The sequence below is a fragment of the Cataglyphis hispanica genome, chromosome 16 (genome assembly GCF_021464435.1).
Source record: "Cataglyphis hispanica isolate Lineage 1 chromosome 16, ULB_Chis1_1.0, whole genome shotgun sequence".
Lineage (NCBI taxonomy): Eukaryota > Metazoa > Arthropoda > Insecta > Hymenoptera > Formicidae > Cataglyphis > Cataglyphis hispanica.
In genome coordinates this window covers 5238397-5261625 of record NC_065969.1, presented here as the reverse complement: position 1 = coordinate 5261625, position 23229 = coordinate 5238397, and the positions used below count along the sequence as shown (strand labels likewise).

At 34.9% G+C, this 23229-nt stretch overlaps 2 protein-coding genes across 7 annotated transcripts; one reads left to right on the top strand and one right to left on the bottom strand.

Annotated features, from left to right (window-relative positions):
- Window positions 1-170: 170 nt before the first annotated feature.
- Window positions 171-2827, bottom strand: LOC126855675 (protein NipSnap). The gene is made up of 5 exons (XM_050603534.1): window positions 2379-2827; window positions 2078-2260; window positions 1455-1623; window positions 1104-1371; window positions 171-1019 (listed from the first exon to the last, which is right to left on the bottom strand). Exons 1-5 carry the CDS (start codon window positions 2462-2464, stop codon window positions 871-873), a joined length of 855 nt encoding a protein of 284 aa, XP_050459491.1. The 5' UTR covers window positions 2465-2827; the 3' UTR covers window positions 171-870.
- A 471-nt stretch (window positions 2828-3298) lies between these two features.
- Window positions 3299-22195, top strand: LOC126855658 (uncharacterized). 6 transcript variants are annotated; one of them, XM_050603497.1, is made up of 13 exons: window positions 3299-3488; window positions 5005-5134; window positions 8224-8329; window positions 12725-12881; window positions 15936-16100; window positions 16280-16508; window positions 16597-16913; window positions 17021-17394; window positions 17558-17749; window positions 18248-18575; window positions 18819-19112; window positions 19217-19461; window positions 21718-22195. In XM_050603497.1, exons 3-13 carry the CDS (start codon window positions 8253-8255, stop codon window positions 21776-21778), a joined length of 2439 nt encoding a protein of 812 aa, XP_050459454.1. In that variant the 5' UTR covers window positions 3299-3488; window positions 5005-5134; window positions 8224-8252; the 3' UTR covers window positions 21779-22195. The 6 variants fall into 6 exon arrangements, 5 of the variants coding, with proteins under 5 accessions (XP_050459454.1, XP_050459455.1, XP_050459453.1 ...); XM_050603498.1 differs by lacking the exon at window positions 5005-5134; XM_050603496.1 differs by lacking the exons at window positions 3299-3488; window positions 5005-5134 and adding an exon at window positions 7299-7450.
- The last annotated feature ends 1034 nt before the right edge of the window (window positions 22196-23229 follow it).

The window sequence follows — 23229 nt, the reverse complement described above, 5'->3', positions numbered from 1 at the left end:
GTAATCGAGAGTCGTAACTAATCTTGATAATTATTATTATATAAAGATTGTTTTATTTTTAAATTTAAGTAATATATACAGAAACTTTTTGTAATTAAATCGATGATTGAAAAAAAGAATGTAAGATGCTATTTGCATCACAAATTAAGGCTTAAAGAAAACAATTCTGAAACTGTTTAATCCAATATATTGACAAGATAATAAAGATGAAAAATGTTAAACTATAAATCAATTTTGATCCAATTTGCCGATCCTTTTAATGCGCGATAATGTGTAGATTGGATCTTATTACATAGTTTATACATTTGATTAACGTAACGCGATACATTCAAGCATACTATCTTTCTACATGACTGTACTATAAGATCTAAGTTTTTGTTTGCAATATACATCAATTGTAATGCACAGATATGAAAAAATATGTGAACAAGAAAGTTGAACACAAGAAAAGTCGAACATGTTAAGATTATTTTTTAGCAGGATACTTGCAAGTTATAGATGGATGAAGAAAAAACGCAAAAGTATAAAGATCTCTCTCACTTCTTTATATCCGTCGTCTATACATTTACACGTTGTGCTTCAACTGACATTGATAAAAACATGACTATCTATCTATTTATATATATATATATAAACAAATGCTGTTGTAATGCATAACGTTAAATAGTAACAAACTACATCCTGCCAGTTGTAATACAACAAAAATTAGCTCTTCTCATACATTGCGCGTACAGTTTATACACCATTTAAATCTACAGAGTGTATACATGTAACAAATGTTTTTACAATATTATAATGCATATATATATATTTATATATAAGAAATAACCGATAATATACAAATGCATTTGCGTTGGTACACATAAAGCCTTATTTCGTAGGCGAAAACGAAGTTGGACTTAATATGCGCGAATGCATTTCCCTTATTAAGGGTACAGTGTAAGCAACACATTCGTCCCAACCGGGTGATCTCCATGCGCTTTCGCGCGTTTCCTTACGCGATTGAAGGTCCTTGTAACCTAAAAAAATGAGAAGATATTCGATATATAAACGAAAAAGCAACATATGTAAAGATAGCGTGATATAAACAGAACTTCACTTACACCAGATATGGTGAACATTGTACAGTCTACCAATCTGCGAGAAATAACCAGCAAATGGTTCATCATTGTTGCGTCTATAGTTAATAGCTTTGGCCCAATTGTTTCCCCATTCTATCATTGTACCTGGTTTCAAACTGTAACTACGTATTTCATATGTGTTTGAACCATTTCGTTTTACCAGTGGTGGCCAAAAACTGAATGCCAATAGATATTGCAAATGGCGAGATCTCAAGTAATTTCCTCGTTCCTTGAGCAGTCGTTGATAAGACTAAAGAAAATTTATAAATAATCATTATTGTATAAATCTGGCATTTCTTTATATTAGTTAAGCTGGCGCATTATATTATGTACCTCATCTTGACATAGCACAGCTTGTGCATGATCTATGCGCTCGTATCCACCCGTGTATTGCCACAAGTGTAAGGCCTGATCCAAATCTCCCACTTCCACTGTCCATGAACCAACTAATTCGCAGTTCAGTTCAGATTTTTTTGAATGTATAAGATTGACATTTTCCTCGCTGTATAATAATATTGAAAATATGAAATACATGTGTTGAATTTGGATCAGGTTTGCTTAAAAATTAACAAAAATAATTATAATCAAAAGCAATATTAATATAAGAGAGATACCTTCTGTTTAGTATGTCTAGTAAACCCAAGAGAAGTCACAACAAAAGGTATTTTAGCCATTCTGATATCAATTACATATACATTAGCATTGTGCAATAAAAATAAAGCATCGATATACAAAAAGCTTTGTAACATATAAATATATGAAAAATATACTCTTGTAGACAGTTTTCTAAGTAGATTTCAAATATTATAATTGCTAATAAACTGAAGATGATAATGAATAAAAAGAGGATATCACGATGGCTTAAAGTAACGAATCAATTCCGTTTCATCGGAATACGTATGGGTCAGTGAACTATTGCATACAACTTTGACAAGGTCACAAAAATGTCGACTTACTAATTTGCCAAATATTTGTCAATGGAGTCAGGCCGAATGTTGTGGGTATGGAGAGCGTAAATGACCTCTTTATCGGAGAGCATTCGCGAGTGCGACTCCTTCGTAGGCTCGATCTTCCTCACCAGGAGCTTGCTTATCCATCCCTCGCTAATGTCTCTCCGTTCCGATGACCTTGTTAGAGATCTACGACGAATATATACAATTACTCCGATTACTCGAGAGCCGATGTCAAGCGCGCGTTTCTCGTTGCGGGCTTTCGTTAATCGTTTACGTTGACGCGGACGACAGTACTCGCGCCTACCTTGCGGCCACGAGCAGCGGTAGATTGCCGTTGCCGGCGAGCGTGCTCGGCACCATTCGAAATTTTCTTCTCAAAACGGCGGCCATTTCTTACTGAATCCACGCGCGCGAATCTCTACTGTGATCTATTGCCCGAATGATGAGCTCGTAATCTGCGACTGTAACAGGACACGCGACACGCGTCGTACCCGACGAAACTCTGTGGAAAACCGCAAATTTGCGCGGTCGGTTTATTTATATTCGTGATCCCCATGCGTGATTTTTTCTTTCTACACGGAAAGACGAGGCTTACGGCCATCGAGAATCAAAAATATTCTCGTCAATCCCGGGTTGCGTTCCGTTTCATCTATAGAGCACATAGATCGTTTGGAAATCTATAATATAAGTAACGTGAACTATAGATCTTCAGGTGATCTATGCGCTCAATGCGTGAAACGGAACGCATCCCCGGATAAAAACATCCGGTGAAATATGACTCTAGCGCCAGGTGCACGATGCATGTGAGTGCCTGGATGCATAGCATGCAGTGGCTGTCAAATCACTCGATCGACCAATCAAGATAAAGATATCTCTGCTTCATTCTGATTGATCGATCGAATGACTGGGGGAAATTTTTAAAGGCGCCTTTTCACGCTCGGTGTTGGTCTCGAAGATTTTCACCAATCGTAGAGAGATTCGGCATCTCTAGTAACTTTTCACTAGAAATAACGCCGCTAAGGATATTCCTTGCTTCCAGTTGGCAGACCGTGCCGGGTTAGCAATCGACTGGCTTCGCTTGGAAGTTTCGCGAAGGAGGGCACCAGGTTCCAATTATAGTTCGCGTTACCTTCTCGAAAGTACGCGATTCTCGAGAAGATACTAATTAACGCCGCTGTTGTCGCCGTTGTCGCCGTCGTCGCCCGTTGTCGTCGACGTCGCCGTCGTCGTCATTCGCCGGTATACACGGTTGGAGTACGCACAGTGCCCAACAGTGCCCGTATCGAAGAAGCTTGAAATCGAGATTCGTATCTCGTCATTCCGAAATAATCTGAGGAGATCTGAGAACAACAACGCGCGTACATTTGAGCGCCGTCATACGAAACGAATAAAGAACGACAGTCGAATTGTTGAGGTGGGTTGTCCCAGGTCGATCTGTCATTTGTTCCCTTGCATGATATGTCGTTAGCATGATGAGTCAGTAGGTTAATAAAAAGACGCGATCATGCAAATGCCGATCGCGTTTTTTTTCAACGGATGAATTTTTTTACGCCTTTTTTGCTTGTCGCAAAAAGAAGTTAAATTATCGAAAAGGAGATACGATTGCGCGCTGACAATGTTTGAATGAAGTAAGCCGGCGAGCCCTTTCTATTTTTAGATCGCTTATATATGTATAATCGGGAATTTGAAACCAATACATGTTATCGGCGACCTTGCATCTCGATGCAATAGACACGCTATAAAATAATCTCTATAATTACTCGTAAACAGAATGGATCGCCTAAAGTCCATCTCTTTTTATATCTCTTTTTATATCGCGTGAAAAAATAATGAATTTACAGTTTCAATCAAATAACAAAATGTTGCGACATTGGCTCTAATGTGCGATTTGTTCCTGGAACTATGAGCAAAAATGGCGCGAATCCATTGTTGTCAATCGCGACTTTCGACGCGATTTTTCGTCAATATGTCGCTCATTTTAATATCAATATAAAGAATCTACAAAGGACTCCAAAAATTAGATATATTCGTATGTAAGCTGTTATCGATTAATTTCGGCTGTGTGCTTTTTCGAATATGATGCAATCTTGGCCTTTCATTCATAAGTATGATCTTTGCTGCATTTTCTTTTATTGCCTGCGTTGAAAGTGAAATATGCTTATATATGTAAGCTTTTGTATTGAATAAAGAAAAAGGACATATATTACTGGAAGCTTAAAAGAATATAGGCACGTGAGTAGATGATAGATTTTATTATTAAGGTCACTCAATTGATCGCATTATTTTGTAGAAAATTATAATTTAGCGATTGAATGGAACTCGAATAATAATCGATTGAATCGCGAATGTCAAATACATATATATAAACATATATATAAATTCAACTTTTCGCGCTCGTTTCAACGTGACGTCACTGAGCCGAAGTTCGCCGAACATGTGCGATTTTTCGACGACTCTTTCCGATCATGATTACGAAAGAATTTGAATTTAACCGATATATATAAATGGAATGCGCCTACCTTTCATGATTCCAATGACGCGTCAAGGTTTGCCGCTTATATTATTATTATTACTTTACACGATAAAGTGCTTCTTTTGTGTAACACAGAGTACGTATCATAAGTATTCAATTTCAAAAGTTTTATTGTAAATGGTATGAAAAGATTTTGTTTGATGTATCTATATTTTTATTATATCATTTTATTACATATATTATATTTAAAAAGTTATAGCTTTCCTGTTATATATGTTTAATTAATTTCAACGTACAGATAGATCGAATTTTTAATTTCTTGAAATATATTGTTGACCTATTTTTTTCCTCGATGCAAACTTTTTTCCCAAGCAATGCTTGAGAGTAATTGCAACGAAGACTCCATTATTGTAAAGATAATAACATATAAAAAAATAACAAATTGAAAATGTTGTAGGAACGTGAAGATTAATATAATAGAAGTTTCAAATAATGTAATGCCCGAGTCTCCAGGATTGCAAAGACGCTACTCGATTATTTATTTGCATTCAACACATCGCAAAGCAAGTCCCTGCTTCGTTACCTTGGTATATTTTCTTTCTGATATTTTCTTTTATTTTTATGTCTTTGATGTAGTTTTTTTTTTTTTTTAGGTGAATGATAATCAAAATTATTCATATTCAAGAACTTGCGTAACGATTTGCAATTACGATCGGTAATTAAACAACAATGGATAACAAATATAATGAATAATATGAGTAATGAAAACTATTTAAGAAAAGTTTAACAGAAATTTTTAAAGAAACACTAGTTCAGTTTGATTCGAGTTTTGCAACAATAACCTCTCTCATGATACATGAAGAAAAAAACTTTGTTTCTATTTTCCGTAGAAACCAGAAATCGTCGGTACTCTGGCGGTTATGCCGGATTTTTTAATACTTCAAGATATCAATACGAGTGCTTATCATATTTCTTAGCATTTATAGTCTTACCGCGCGGTTGAAGGGTCATGTTGTTTCTATTGTGCATTCCAATGTCCAATGCTTATCTGCATAAAATAATTACTTCATAAGCCAATATATTTACAGCCGGAGTGATATCGAGCTGACTAAAACAGAGATCAGCAATCGAATGTATAGTGAATTCTATTTAGAAGAAACGTACAAGATAATGGATAAAAATTATATATATATATATATATATATATATATATATATATATATATATATAGCACATAAATTAGATAATCGTTGAAAGATGGGGATCTGAAAGAAAATTGATATCAATTCGACTGATTCCACTTAAATCCTTTGATTAGTTGCAATTAAGTGTGTTTTATGTTATCAATTTATGATCTTAGATCATATTTTAGATCTCTCTACGAAAAGATAAAAAGATGATTAAAATACTTCCCAGCATGATACGATCTAATCTGTCTGATTACATTTACGATATTAATTTTTACAATTTCCATTGATAAGAACGGAAAAAACCGCGAAATTTACAAAAGATATCTTTCATTAATAGACGTAAATAAATAGACGTAGAAATAAGCGAACAAAATCTCATTTTATATTTTAATAATTTTTTCCTCACATTTTTATAGTTTTTGAAAAGTTTGCAAAACTATGAAAAGATTCAACAAATATCGACGTGCAATCTTATACTCGATCGAAAAAGTACACAGAATAATATTTAAGTCATGCAAGTAATTTTAAAATGCGTCAAACAGTTTGAAAAAAAATTACACGTGATTAGAATACGTACGAGATTTTATGTTTATTAAGTTCGCACACTTTATAACAACCGGCGTATCAGTGTTAAATTGAAATGCATATTTCGAAAGTTGTTTGCGTTCTTTACACGTGCTAATGTATAGATCGTCGTTCGCATTTCGATACAATTGATCTATTCGCTGATCGATGCATATCGACGTAAAAATTTGCGTGACGCACGACTTATCCCATTCGTCGTGACATTTTGAGGACGAAAGATAACGTTTTCTTGTAGTTTTCTCTCTCTCTCTCTCTTTCTCTCTCTCCTCGCTCTCACATCATGTAATCCATTCGAGCGATAAACATCTACTTCCGTATAGACTAAAACGCATATACCGCGTGCGCGACGCGTGCCAATTTTCCATGGCTCGCCGTGTGTCTTGAGCCGATGATGGCAGTAAAACACGCGTTCGCAACGTGATGATAACGTTTTTTTCAAATGTACTTGCAATCGTAAATATTTTTAGCCATATGCTTCACGTTGAGACGCGAGTGACTCATCTCCTAGACTTTTCTCCTACGTTTATCACGAAAATAACGATCGATGTTTCGCCGATCGTTCTGATTTTTCCGTCATGTAAAGCTATTAAAAGATTATGGAAAGAAAACAATATTCTTTTATTACTCTTTGAGTCTAATCCTTTGTCTACAAAAAGGAGAAATATATGAGATTATCTCATCCTCGTGTAAGGAAATTAGCAAGATAAATCGGTCAATTTAGAAAAACAAAAATATTCAATCGACAAATGGAAGAATTTCTGTGATCCGTAATAATTTAGTTTTCAGCATAGTCATGACCCTAAAAATAAATAGCATCCTCATTAGTTACGGATTAAATCGGCTGTGAGGCAGGGCGATTTCCGTAAATACGCTGTCATTGCTGCACGATCTGCCAAAATTGCAGCATAATGCAGATGTCGCGCGCGAAAGAAGGCCAACTGCCCAAGCTACCCGAGATGGAGAACGCGCGTCGATGGTAGTCGATCAGTATCCGTGGTCAGTGATCGATCGTACGGTCTCGAGCGGTCTATCACCTGTCCGTCCGATAATCGGTCCCGGTAGTACGTCGTCGAACATATGTGATCGTCAAAATCCGCTGTGACAAATGTATCGCAAAGGATCCACGAGGTAATCACAGTAGAGCGGATCGAGCGAGCTATTCCCGCGCGATATCATGGTTGCATGGAGCAAGAAGGGAATCCCCCCCTCCCCCCCCCGGAATGTGTTTACGTCGCGATGCATCCGAACGGTGATGGCGGTAACGTCACGACAGCTCGTTATTTGATCGAGATGACGCGGCAGCGACGACGACGACGGTCGAGAGGGCAGTCGTGCGGGTGGCTGAAAGGTCGCGGCCTCCGTCGATTGATACGATTATAGGGAATGCACTTTGGACCAAATGGTCGCGCCGGCTAAGAGGAATAAAGCGCGACGTTAACGCATTGCTTCAGTGTTGTCTCGGCCACGCAAGGCGACGCACCGCAAATCACTTATTACCCGCTCGCTCGTACGCTCGCTGGATTTTTTTTTTTTCTCCTTAGAACCCTCGATTTGTAAGTCGGGGAACTATGGATCCCAGCCAAGAGCGACAGTAACATCAAAGAAGTCGAGCAGCGAAAAGTATTTGCGCGCAGGTGATCGCGAACCACGATCTATCAGAGACAGAGAGATAGAGATCGAGAAAGAGAGAGAGAGAGAGAGAGAGAAAAAGAGATACAGAGAGAAACTGCGTGGAGCGAGAGAATAAAAAAGCCGCATCTTTCGCCGCGAGTCTGTACGCACGTGGTTGCACGTGATACGACGTTTCGTGTGAACAAGGAGACCGCGGCCACTCATTGACATCTTTTTTCTCTTTTTATTTTTACGTTTTCGTAAATTCATCACGTCAATCATGTCTACAGAACCAGGTAGCTTCACCTCCAACGGGAGCATGATCGTCGTGAGCAACAGGTTGCCGTTTGTGCTAAAGAGGAACGAGACGACCGGTCAGCTGGAACGCAAAGCCAGGTTAGTGTAACTCTTGTTGTTTATTGTTAAAAAAAATTTATATATATATATATATATATATATATATATATATATATATATAGCCTCTTTAGCGAAATCTCAGATGTCGGTGTATCGCATAAGACTACGTATAAACGTGGATGGATTTTATTCAAAAAATCCGTTTTTTGTTATTTTGTAATTGATGATTTGTCAATATCTTCATCGCACTTTAAGTGCCGCGATTATTCTTATATTATTTTACTTTTCTCATTTACATTCTGCTAAATTTATATATAAACAATTGACTTTCACGTACATGCGTTAATTATGTATGTATTTGCCATTTTAATTTACTATGAAATTTTTACATCACTGTTGCTGCTTTAATTTTATACTTTAAGAATATCAAAGGATGCGTTTTTTTATTATATTTCCCTATATATTGCATTTTCTTTTATAATATACAAATAAACTATATACTCTTACGGTTTCTTGCTCGAATTTTCTTTGCTATTTATATATTTACAATCGAATGATACAATCGTAACATTTTATTTATAATGTTTAAAATTACATTGTTTTAAAACTCGTGTTGTTTTGCATTTTGTTTTTTTTTATTTTTACGCTTTTATTTTTATTTACATTTTTACGAGGAACATAGCTCGAGATAACAAACATGATGGATTGATAGGATTATGTACATAGATATAAAGAGTTGTTACATCACTGTTATTTAGTTTAACCACGTTTCTCGAGAAACTACATGCCGTTAACAGCATATTTGCCACAAAATAGAGATGATTTCGCTTGCATCGGTCTTATAATAAAACTTAGTGATGAAGAAATTTCTTTTTCTTATCTCGATGATATTTAGATGTTTTTGACAAAAATTCGAATCTCAGAATGGAATGGTTTAAATTAATGTATATCGTACATTTTATCAAGTGATAAAAAGACGCGGAGTATAACGAAAAAGCGGTTTTTCGGAAAGAAATGCATTATATAAAATAATAATATTTTATTAATGAAAAATAAACATATGGCATATATACGCGGATGCAGTCAATAATAACACATCATGTAATGGAAATGATAATGCGAGTGACAAAGCTCGCTTAAAACTCTCGTAGAATAAAATAGAATAAAATAGATTCTTAAGATTCTCTTTATATTCGGTAAATATTTAACAATACGACTTGGAATATCAGATGTGACAGTGTTTGCGTATGTCAACGTAAGAGTCACTGTCAGTCAATAGTTCGTATTCGTCGAAAGCAAAGATCGAGAAAATACGATGTATGTCGCAAAAAAATGATCAAAGATAATTGGCGCGATAAGAATTGAGATAATTAATTGAATTGATAAGAAAAAGGGAGAAAAAAAATTAACGAGCGCTATTTGTATCATTTGGCGAACGAACGTGAAATACGTATCTCTTTTTCTCTTAATCATATTCAAAATAATTTTTTTAACGAGTGTAATCTAATCGTATTTGCGGAATACAAATATTAATGTTCTTACAAAATGTCACGCGCAATTTGTGTATTTCTGACTGATAGGAGTAGATTAGTTAGAAGAGTAATGCAATTTCTTATTTGTGCTCTTTACTCACTTCTTCTTCTTTGACATCAAAATATGATACAAAACTTTGAAAAATTATTAATTGATGACTGGTCATATTCAATTTATTGTCTAGTTATATTTTTTCTTATTTTATTTAATTTCTTCACATTATACGAAGAAAAATTTTCAATTTTTCCAACATCGAAAAATATAATTTTATTTCCAAAGATTAATTAATGAGTTATTTGGTAAGTTGCACTTCAATTGTATTATTTACAGTCTGTTTTTCTCATATAAATCAATTTTATTTAATTTTTAGAAGAATGATATTTTTCGACGCTTGTTTCATTATTTCGCGAATGATAACGATAATATTTTTTTCGACATTATTTCCGATGTATTTCTCAAATACGTAATTACCATTGGGCTATATGAAATGACGAAATAAAATATCTTCGGCACGAAAAGATAATCAATTAATGAAGTGTATACAAGTCGTTTGATAAGTATAATTATCGCGAATTTTTCGAAGCACTTGCCAGTGAAACGCATATTTGCCGCGTCATAATCGCACGTGTCTACCTCGTGTCTACCGGTCACACTTGCGTGTTGTGCTCCTGAACACCCACGCTATCATCTCTATCAATCGCGTACAGCAGCGCGCGAGAAATTCGCGCCGAATCGTAAAAAATTATTTACTAACGCGAATGATCTGTCATTACCAATTATTGCCTTACAAACCGATAATCTACGAGAACCGATTAAATTCGATAAGAGACGTATCAATATATTTGATTACGCGCCTGGATTGTATTATCACATCCCCACATACATTCAATCGTTCTCTTATCTATTATATAAATATATAATCTTTTCTCACTTTTTTTTCTTCTGGCATATCGCGCTCCATGTTGTGCCACATGAAATGATATAGCGAGATTGATATAAAATAATCGAATATATGTATATATATATATATATATATATATATATATATATATGTATATATATATACATATAAATCGACGATAATTTCTCTATTGTTATAAAATCGCGACGAGATGTAGACATAATAATTACGGTCACTCACAATAAAAGTATTGATTGTGATAAGAAACAACGTCATCCTGCCGTTTGTAAACATTTATCCGTTCATTTATATGAGAGAGGACTTACAATACGCGAATGCTCTATCGTCAATCGTGAAGTTGCGGTTGCCAAAGGAGAGGCAACTTTTACCTTTTTTGGCAACTGCAACTGCCAAGCCTAAAATCGGAAATAGCACTTTTCAACTAGTTGCTATCGCTTCGCGTTTGGCGACAGAACATTTGCGATGTATTGTAGAATGGCTCTTACAATTTGAAGTCAAATATCAGATCCGTATTTCAATTGTAGGTAAAGAGCTTATTCAGCCGGATGTGTATAATCACATAAATATATGCATAAAGATATTGGTCTATTTTTTTTATGCATTTGCTTATGGATATAATCAATTTCCTGATGCATATGCTCATGCAATTATGCAAATCTGTTTGGATAGGTTTTAATGCGATATTTTCCAGCAATGCGTAAAGATCGACGGGTAATCATAAATAAAGTATAGCACACAATCTTTTGTTTATAGGATATTTCAGACACATTTTCTTCGATCTTTGAATTCTTTCATTAATTTCTGGAGAAAAACAATCGTGATTTTAGTATATAGCAGATTCGTACGACAGCGAATAAATATGCGTTAACAAACTAATCGTGTAATTAGCGTAAGAATTAGAAAGACAAAAAGAAATAATAATATTGAAGCGATTTCCGGAAGGTCACGGCGTCATCACGCATTTGCGCGCATTTATACACGTGCTTTTAAGAAATCTCTCGATCATGGACGAGGCGAACACAACCAATGACGCGATTGTACATTACGTAAACGAGTTGGTCATTATATTCAATGTCGGCTTTGATAGCTCCTATGTTTGTTAAATGTATAATTAATTAATTATAATGATAATATCTCTGCAAAAATCCGTGTGAATTTCTCAGAGTTACTCAGGTGGTTTAATAATACATCATAATTGCATCCGTTCTTCATCCTTACATATTATTAAATGCAAAGGATACATTTTTTAATGCGAAAATAATCAAATAAAAAAATAATAGCGATGAGTTTAGATACATTTTCCGTAATATATTGACACTTAAATAATTTTTTATAAAGTACTTGCCTTACATAAGATACAGTTGTTTCGATATTGATTTTTCTGGTAAACATTTTAAATAAATAACGTTATTTGATATTCATTGCAAATATATTATTACAAATCGACCGTAAATATTTCCTAGCACTAAACTCTTTAATTATTTATTTCATCTCGAATAATAAATATGTTCGAATTTTTATATTTATTGTTTTTCTGTTGTATGCATATATTTTTGTTGATTTATATATTGAAATGGAAAATAGTTGACAGTGCATTTGAAAACGTACTTAATACCATCTCTCAATTTATCTATCCGTTTTTATTAATATGAAATAGAAGGCGATCGATGTAAAATATCAGATATAATTGAAACTCTACATCACTTTAAAATAGATGGATGTATTCTGTTGACAAGCTAACGGTATCAGAATTATTGTATAGTCAAGATATAATTACGTTATGTGGTGTGACTAATTTATGCAAAATCAAAAAGAAATTCATCTAGTGATCAAATAGTAAATAATTTAATATGCTGCACTGCACAACAAAAACGTATTTTAGATTTATTTGTCTTAATTTATTTTCATAGATGTCTTTTTTATATTTTTATTTATGTTTATATGTAATACATTTCCTTATAAATTCTTTGTTTTTATAGCGCCGGTGGTCTAGTGACCGCTGTAGCACCGGTTGTCATAAGCGGAAATGGGGTCTGGGTCGGATGGCCGGGTATGCACATGGAAAATCCGAACGAACCGATCCCCGAATCTGATCCCAACGATCGTACACCTACGGCCGGTCTGTTGTCTCGGAAGGTGAGTTAATTCGAATATTTTTGAACCAAATGCATTTTGGTGTTTTATTGAATTTTGTTCAAACGAAATATTGCGTCGATTTCGCTCATATTGCGCAGATTTCGCTAACCTTGGCATTGACAGTATACCGCGTGGCGGAGAGAATAGTCACTGTTCCCCTCCCCAATCAACCTGTAATATTCCATACTGTCAAACGTCTCGAAAACTCTTCCTTTCCAATATATAATATCTTTTTTCTTATCTTCTATTTACAACATAACTAGGATCTATATTATTCTCGATCAATAATTAAAGAATATATTTTATTAGTATATCTATTTAATTGATCATTAAAATTAATTGCTCCAATTGTTTACAAAAAATACATTGTTAGAGCAGCATAACACGAGAATCACTTGCACAGTCGAGAAAAATAATTAATGCAACAGATCGATTCGGCGATGCCCTTTGCCTTCCCTCTCTTCGTTGAAAAGTTCGGTGACAATTCAAAACAGCTTATTTATAGATTGTTTTCACGGCGATATCGCGTATTTTCCGGCAAGAGCACTGTGACTATGTTTACTGATAAACGATCATTTTATTTTCTTTCAATATGCAAAATATATTTAGCTTATAACGAGTAATAACATACTATCTACTTATTAATCATTGAAAATTATTTTGTCGTTAATGTAGATTAAAATAATATAATAACATATATAATATCATGAAAATTTTTACTGCGAAAAATACGAATACAGAAATGACACAAACTTAAAGATATAGTTACGCGTTTATAGAATAAAATCATTTGTCATCTTGGAAATTGAAAAAGAAACAAACAAAGATCTTGATTCAGATTTAGTTCTATAGATTGACGGGGTTCATAAAGGAATCCAGGAATTTTGATTTATCGTAAGATATATTTATTATTTATTGCTTATTGTTTTCCATTTTTCAGAAAAAAATAAATTTTAAATGATAAATACATACATTTGACGACAATCAATCTTTGGATTCGAAAATTTGTTGCACGAAATGAATCCGAAATCCTGGCTGGCTGTGATCCAATGTAATGGATATTCGTATCGCGGGGTCGCGATTCGCGTAGGGTTATCATTGCATGACGCGTTACGAGCCCCTACATCTCTATCATCATAGATGATAACTTTTGCTAAGTCTTTAGCGCTATCAACGACGATTAAAACTATCGACGAAGATTAAGCATGGATTACACCCACGCAGACGTCGCAGTGGAGATCACGTGAATATATTGCGCAGGCGAGAGCTTTTCAATATCGCCGATAACAATGTCCGAACGATAGCCTATAATATCGTTTAATTAACGATGACGATTATTAGAGTCGTAGGCTGCATGGCGCGACCATTATCGTTAAGTAAATAAGTTTTTATGCAACGAATTGTTCTGTGACGACAAGCGACTTACGTGCAATGCTCAGTGATTACTCAACGAGCACGTGCTTGAAATATTGAAGAAAAAAACCATCTTTTTATATTGGATTATATATTATTTTTATCTTTCTGATAAAAAAATTATATGAGCTATAGAATTTTTTTTTTTTCTACTTTTCTTACGTCAGTTTCACCATCAACATTTGCGTATTTCTCCCGTTCTCCTCTTAGCAGTCCTATCTTTATGTCTATCGCGACTGGGACGTTCAATAATATGTTTACATAACACGAGGAGCGCACATATATAAGAAACAAAGAAGATGAAAGGGAAAAACAACGTTACAAGGGGGCAAAGCCGACTATCATGTCACGTGGAATGTGCACACGATAACGAGCAATTAAAATGTTTACGTTATATTTCTATATAGGCTGTTGAACGAAATAATGGTGCAAGATATGTTTTTCTATATGTCACATAAAAAATCGATTATATTACGTGATTTATCCTGCCCCTCTTGCCTTCCTTCTAAATAATGGATATAATGACGAAAAAAACATCTAAAATTATTGCTCTGAAATAATTGTGTGAAATCTTTTCCAAGAATTATTTATTTCCAAGAATTGAAAATTTATATCTTCTCTCGTTTGATTCGTTTTTACAAATAATATTTTGTAGCCTCTCCAGCGTTATTATCGATAATAATGATAATCGATCGATTTGCGATTTATACTGTACGAAGTATAATCAAAAAAATCGTCGAATGACGTTGCATCAAATGCGTTTCGAAACATGCGAAGAGTTTATAAAACATGCTTTCTTAATTAAATTGGTAACATATTTTATGACTTCTATTATATGAAAGTACTGTTTAATTAATAATTCTGATACTTTGTTGCGATATCCATTTCAAGTTAAACTTCATCGAGGTCATCGCTTGTTTCCTCCCGATTCTGCTCGATTGAAGAAAGTGTCAGTGAAATTGATATATTTATCGTATCGCGCGATTAAGCAACTTCGCGACGACGAGAATTCTCGAACGAAGGAAACGATAACAAATGTGCGACCGATTCTTGATCCAGCCGTGAATATATAGGCGATGAAGAAAAGAGACGCTTTCCCTGACCTCTCTTAATTAATGTGGACCGGCGATATCCGTGGAAGGAATAACAAACGGCAGTCTCGATTGATTGTGTCTATCGTTCGAAAAAGCATTAAATCGCCTTATCGCTTGTCGGCGATTGTCGGTTTGCGTCAAGCAAAGACTGATCTTTTTTGTAGCCTGTTTTCATACTTGATCGGAAATAAAGAAGGGGTAATATTGCGAATAAAATAACAAAAAGTTGTGGGATAAGGAGAGACAATGTATTAACGAAGGGGAAGTCGATTATCGGACACGAAACTGAACTTTATGCACTTCCGATCCGTCAGTCTCAGCCTTTATTTCATCTTCTTTGTCCCATTTTTTGTTATCGCCCTGTCTAGTTTCTCATATCGCGATATCCTTTTCAGACATTCGAGATATCTTTCGAATGTCCGAGTACAATGTGGTAAACTTCGGAAAACATGTCTTTTTATTTCGACGAGAAGTATCGCAATAAAATAATCGCGAAAAGTGATCGCGTAATTTTATCACCTCAAATCACTCTTTTTTTTGTTTGCAGGTTGTCGCGGTACACGTTGATCCCGGCATCTTTGATTCGTATTACAACGGATGCTGCAATGGTACCTTCTGGCCACTCTTCCACTCTATGCCGGATCGGGCGACCTTCATCGCCGATCACTGGCGTGCGTATTCCGTGGTCAACGAACAGTTTGCCGCTAAAACGGTACGATTGTATGCTTGTGATGATTAGTATTGATTGTTTTTTTACGATTCGAGAACAATATTTTTGTTTCAATCAATTGCAGCCAATATTTATTTTCTTATAGTATGAAGCAAAATCATATAAACGAATTAAAAAGTGAGTAATTTTTCTCAACTATTTCAACGAATGTGTCGTTGCAGGTCGGCGCCTTGGAACAAATTCATAAAGAACAGGAGAACCAGCCGAACGGCACGCCGTTGGTATGGGTTCATGATTATCACTTGATGTTAGCCGCCAATTGGATCAGACAAGCGGCCGACGAGAAAAATCTCAGGCTCAAATTAGGTTTCTTCCTTCATATACCCTTCCCACCATGGGACATCTTCAGACTATTTCCGTGGGCGGATGAGATTCTGCAGGGTATGCTTGGTAAGTGATTTTGTTAATATTTTTTAGGATTTTCTTAAATTAAAACTTTTTAACTAATTTTTTATTTGTATCTCATTTATTTGTCTAGGATGCGATATGGTAGGTTTTCACATTCAGGATTATTGTCTGAACTTTGTCGATTGCTGCCAGAGGTGCCTCGGCTGTAGGGTGGATCGTAAGAATTTGCTAGTCGAACATGGAGGCAGGACAGTACGAGTAAGACCACTGCCAATCGGCATTCCGTTCGACAGATTCGTCTCATTGGCAGAGACTGCCACCAAGGTCATGCAGTCGAATCAGAAGATTGTTCTTGGCGTCGACCGGCTTGATTATACCAAGGGTCTTGTTCATAGATTGAAAGCCTTCGAGATGCTACTGGAGAAACATCCCGAGCACCGTGAACAGGTCTGTTCAAATGCGTCTGCTCGTATATACATAACGCAAGTTGTTCCGTATTAATTAATCTGAAATATCAGAACAGTATTGAACAAGCATATTCAATCGTGTTGCAGGTAACAATGTTGCAAATTGCAGTGCCTTCACGCACCGATGTTCGTGAATATCAGGATCTGAAGCTCGAGATGGATCAACTGATCGGTTGTATAAACGGTCGCTTCACAACACCCAACTGGTCACCCATACGTTATATTTACGGCTGCGTGAGCCAGGACGAATTAGCGGCATTCTACAGAGACGCTGCCGTTGCTCTCGTCACGCCACTTAGAGATGGCATGAATTTAGTTGCTAAAGAATTTGTCGCTTGTCAAATCAATAAGCCACCGGGAGTGCTGATAGTATCGCCATTTGCCGGTGCCGGTGAGATGATGCACGAGGCCCTGATTTGCAATCCTTATGAAATTGACGAAGCTGCGGAAGTGATTCACAGGTATATATTTATTTTTATTATATAATAAAATTAATTTGAAAACTATCCATGTAATTAAAAATTTCGCTTCTCGGCAGTCTTATTATTCAATTTTAATCATTTTAAGATGCATTGAAAAAATTAACAGCAACAAAGTTAAATAAAACATGATATGTTTAAATAGAGCTCTTACCATGCCCGAAGATGAACGTACGTTAAGAATGAATCATTTACGTCGACGTGAGAAGATATACGATGTCAACTACTGGATGAAGTCCTTCCTTCAGGTGATGGGATCGCTCGAGGAACACGATTCCGTGGGTGCTACCACAATGCAGCCCGTGACTATGGATGATTTCGACGATTACTTGAGCAAGTAAGTATCATATATGTTAAGAGATGTGCATGACTGGGCCCGACCAGCGCATGCGCATGAACGGGATATATCCATATAAGGTATAATATATAAGTATGTACAAAAGTAAAAAAAAATGAGAGTAATTATCTTAAATTAAGAATTACTGCATTATATAGAATCGATTACTTTTAATTTGCATTAAGATAGTACTAATTGTAAGCGAATCAATTACGCTTCCAAGTGGTATTTCTAAGCTAAGCATGAGTTTTGGTACGTCGCCGCGTAGCGACATAATATGACTACGCTTATGTACGTATATCGTTGATGAAGAATGCATTATTTTGCGCTATGTGGGATATTGATCCTGTAATATCCTAATCCATACGTTTTTGGGGCATATGAGAAAGATATGAAGAAAAATGCTTTTTCGAAAGACGGCGGGCCCGCGCGAGCGAATGTTACCTGACTCATGACGAAAGCCAGATAACGATCCAGTGACAACCACATGTCCCCTAGGTATATCGGTGAAAATCATAAATTGGCGCTCCTCTTGGATTACGACGGCACATTAGCGCCCATCGCCACTCATCCTGACCTAGCAATTTTACCGCTTGAAACAAAAAATGTTCTGCAAAGGCTGTCCAACATGTCAGACGTTTACATCGCAATTATATCGGGCAGAAACGTGAACAACGTGAAATCGATGGTCGGAATAGAAGGTATCACATATGCCGGAAATCACGGATTGGAAATCCTACACCCGGACGGTAGTAAATTTGTACATCCTATGCCCGCCGAATTTGAGGAAAAAGTGGCTAGTTTGATGCAGATGCTTCAGGAACAGGTATGTGAAATGTTATTGATATATATGTATGAGATAGTGTAATACTTGAAATATTTTCCGTCGATTGAAATCTCTCTAATGACTATAAAATCATTATAATAACGTTATCCATTTTTTAAATAAATATCATATGTTTTTTCCGCGTAATTAAGAAATTGATGTGTGTGATATATATATATATATATATATATATATATATATATATATATATCTTTATATCTTATATTTATTTGTCTGCTAAAGCTTTGCAAGGATGGTGCTTGGGTCGAAAATAAAGGAGCACTTCTTACGTTTCACTATCGCGAGACACCAGTGGAAATTCGTCCCAGGATGATAGAGCAAGCTAAAAAACTTATCGAGGCCGCTGGATTCAAGGCATGTGCCGCGCATTGCGCCATTGAGGCAAAACCACCAGTCGAATGGAACAAGGGCAGCGCTTCCATCTACATTCTGCGTACGGCGTTTGGTTTAGATTGGAGTGAACGTATCAGGATTATATATGCCGGCGACGATGTTACAGATGAAGATGCGATGAAAGTACGAATTTTTTTACATCTGCCCAAACACCGATATCTTTCAATCCATTAAAAATAACATTCTTTTGCGTTCTATTATGAAAATTTTAATCTGTTTCTGCATAGACCTTGAAAGGTATGGCTGCTACTTTCCGCGTGGCATCGTCGCACATTATCCGCACGTCCGCGGAGAGACGTCTGCCTAGCACGGATTCGGTGCTCACGATGCTAAAATGGGTCGAAAGGCATCTCAGCAGGCGTAAGCCCCGAAACAGCATCGACATCCCGGGCATTCCATCACGATTTCGGCGCAGCAGCGGTGGGATTACGATGGAGATGTCTTATACGCCGCCAAGAACGCCTCTTGAATCGTAGGTTACGCTCAAATATCCATCATTATAACATATCAAGTATATACTCGACGTGGTATATATTATTTGTCTTAGGGTTATAATGTACATACAGAGTCATTAACGCCGCGATTCATTTGTATTTACAAGCATAGGATATATATGCATTGCCCAAATAAGGTTCTGATATCATGATAAATTCACATATTGGCTATCGAATGACTCTATATGTATTCGTAGCATAAAGTGTATTAGCAGAAATGGAGGAGCAAAAGGAAATTAAAAGATTGCCATAAGCAATCTTAAAAGCAGGTAAAAGGAAAGATGGAAAAAATATTGATGAGGTCTTCATTTAAATTGTATGTTGAGTGTAGCAGAGTATAAAAAGTATATAAAGTAGTATATAGAAGTATTTAAAGAGATATTCGCGATCGAAAAGTCAAAACGGATGATTCTTTTCTCGATCGAAAGCATGATAACGATATCGTATTATTAACACAAACATTGATTAAGAGTACGAATAACCTAATCATTAAATTATCGTATAGCTTTTAAAATTGATCAATGTTTTTTCCAATACCGATTATACGATTTTAATCCGAAAAATATTCAACTTGTACAAAGTATATACGATACTGCGATCAATGTTTCCCGTACAATTAAAGTTTTGACTCTAAAAGATTTTGTATATATACATATATATCTATTTTTTCGATATTTTCTTATTGAATTATTAATCAGATTATATAGAAAGAATTATCATATGTTTCTCTGCAAAAATATAGTAGCTATATCCTTAGTTTTTCGCACGCGTCGCTGACTAAAAAAATATATACTTTAACAAGTAATACGTTAAATTGAAAATGCAAATTATACTTATTAATTTTATCTTATCTTGTTCATAATTTCTATCAGTAACATAACAAAATGAAAGTATATACGAGAGAAACACGAATTGTTTCAGCTCTTTTTTGAAAATAATAATAATATTTTTTTTTGTTTTTTGTTTGTTTCTTTCCCTCTTTTTTTAGATGACTAATCGCGAATATAAAATAATATTGATCATTAAACTTTGAATAAGTGCAGAACTAACGATAAGAATCCCCTTGATTCCGTTCATTACATTCTATCGTTCTTTCTAGAAATGTGTCTGAATGCGCGCGAGTCATCCCTGATATTAAAATGTAATAAACTAATAGCCTTACTAGCGAAGCAATTGGGATTATTTTTTTATGTAGATGTATTTTCATGTAGAAATAGAAGTTTATTAACTTTTAATATTAGAGGCTATATATTTTTCACTCAGTGACATATCAAGTTACCAGGAAATTGTACCAATTTCTATTTAATATCGCGCAATACAGTGAACACTTGTCGATATAATAATTATAAGAAACGTAAAAATATATGAATACAAATTTTACAGGAATTGGCTGAAAGTCTAATGAGCACGCAAAAACTGTGGACGAATAAAGTTTAATATGAGATGCCGCAAAAAGCAAAATTTTAAGAAAGGTAGACTCAAACTAGATTTTACACTTTTTCTAAGTAGAATAAGACGCGATATGTAAAAAAAGAAGGCGAAAGAAAGTATTGGTACTTATTGATATAATGGTTTTCGCGATTTTGTGTACGATTATTAGCGGTAATAAAAAGAAACAGCTACACACACACACACACACACACACAGATATATATATATATATATATATATATATATATATATATATATATATATATATATATATAATTAGAATCTATATCTTTTATATAAGATAATGTCTTGTGCGTTTTTTCATACCACCAAATAATACTGATTATAAACTGGTATAAACTGGCAGCATGTATATCTGTCTGTTGTCACGAGTTTATTTTAAAGAGAAAAACTTTCTGAAACTAATGTGCACAACTGAATAGCATCATTAAATGTATAAAATATAATCCAATAATCCAAAAAATTGTGACAGAAAAGTAAGGAGAAAATAAGATGTCTCTAAAAATGCGATCAAATTTAGAATTAAAAAAAAAATTGTGTCCAAAAAAAAAAAAGAAAAAAAGTCACTAAAAATGCGACCGAATTTAGCGATTTTAACCAGTTATGTAAATAAAAATGAAGATTTATTCTAAAGTGAAACTGTCTAAAATTGTACGAATAAGAGAGAAAGAGAGAGAGAAAGAATATATATTTATATTATTTATTTTAAAAATTTACTAGAATGATATTTACGGGAAAAATATTCATTTCGATTAATGTATTGTTTTATTCTTGCCACTTAGGTTCTTTGTTGAAACACTCGGAGCCTCCACAAACAGTACGAGCGCAGATCGAATTCAATAATCTCGTACTTTCGCCTTCATATTTATTAGTCAATTCTAATATAATTGCCAGTCACAATATAGGCGTAATAAGCGAGTGAGGTGATGAGGGGGAGAAAGTACACAAAAAAAACAAATGTGTATATATAATGAGACATATATGTAAATGTTATTGTATAAGATCCTCTTAAAGCAAAATCTCTCCATCCCCTTTCCCTCTGTCATAAAAAAAGGAAAAGAAGAAAAAACGCGTGCTCTATTTTACGTTTTGTAAGAGTACTTAGTTTTTACCTCATCATATGTTATTATACAGGCAGTGTGTGAAATAAAAACAAACGCGCGAGATAGTGCGAATAAACGACCAAAACTGGTTTACTCCCGTTACTGTAAAAGCGAGCTCACAAAACGCAGTGCAGGAATAAACATCGTTTATAAATTACTTGCGCGCATGTTTTTCTTTCCTTTTTTTTTTATACTGCATGTACATTACTTTTGAGTAAAACTCCAACAATCTAAAAGCGGATACTAGATGCTTTATATACGTAAATTTAATTTATACACATACACGGCGATAATAAATAGTCACATTTTCAAAATTATTAATGAAACATTGATGAATATTGCACTATATAGGGATCGATTATATAGGTCCCGAAGACTCGATTATTGAGAGAAGCTTATTTGATTTTTAATATAAGAGAAGCTGCTTGGAATTAAATTTCCGATTTCGCTAGAAAAATATTATTCTCGATTACATTGAGAATATGTACGCGAATTGAATAATCGTCGAATAATTCTCTCTCTTTCCAAGAATTTTATCGCGTTCCAATAATAAATAATGCGAGGCGATATCGCGTTTATATTGTCGTTATTTTTATCGGCGTAACCTCTGATGCGTTGAAACATATCTCAAGCCAGCGATTAAAAGCGTTTTTTTTTTTGTAACAAAACGTGTCACTGTTGCGTGCCCGAGAGCAGACTGAAGCGGTGACGCAACGGACTGCTACAAGCGCTACGGATAATAATAATCATCGACGCGGATAGAGGATGTGCGGGAAAACACATGTGGATTTTTATTTATTTTTTTTATTGCTTTTCCTAATCGATATCGCGTGGATTCACAAATGAGAAGTGTTAATATCCAGTTACATACGCACACATGTATTCTCGATTTCCTCTTCCTTCATATCAAATATAATTTTCTGAGGAAAAATGAACAATACGTAAATTTCTTTTAAGATAAAAGCTTTAAGTAATTATTTTTAAAATATTGTAAAGAAATTACTGAATTTTTTTTTACTGTGCCATAGGTATATGAGTTAAAATGCTTTTCTCTCCCATGTGAAGGAATGTTGAAGGCTTCATCGGAGGATTGTATACAGCGTATAATCGAGGAAGAGATTTGAATTTACAGCCCTTTGAAGCCAAAACGTTAGAGTCTTCGGTAACCATGTCGATTTTGTTGGAAACATC

Bases quoted from the DNA above. Each gene is read 5' to 3' on its own strand.
- LOC126855675 (XM_050603534.1), bottom strand. From the start codon at position 2,464: ATGGCCGCCGTTTTGAGAAGAAAATTTCGAATGGTGCCGAGCACGCTC. The intron at 1,624-2,077 runs GTAAGTCGACAT...ATTATTATACAG, and splicing joins GACAAATATTTGGCAAATTA to CGAGGAAAATGTCAATCTTA. The intron at 1,020-1,103 runs GTAAGTGAAGTT...TCATTTTTTTAG, and splicing joins CAATGTTCACCATATCTGGT to GTTACAAGGACCTTCAATCG.
- LOC126855658 (XM_050603495.1), top strand. From the start codon at position 8,214: ATGTCTACAGAACCAGGTAGCTTCACCTCCAACGGGAGCATGATCGTC. The intron at 18,576-18,818 runs GTATGTGAAATG...TGTCTGCTAAAG, and splicing joins TGCAGATGCTTCAGGAACAG to CTTTGCAAGGATGGTGCTTG. The intron at 19,462-21,717 runs GTAGGTTACGCT...CTTGCCACTTAG, and splicing joins CCAAGAACGCCTCTTGAATC to GTTCTTTGTTGAAACACTCG.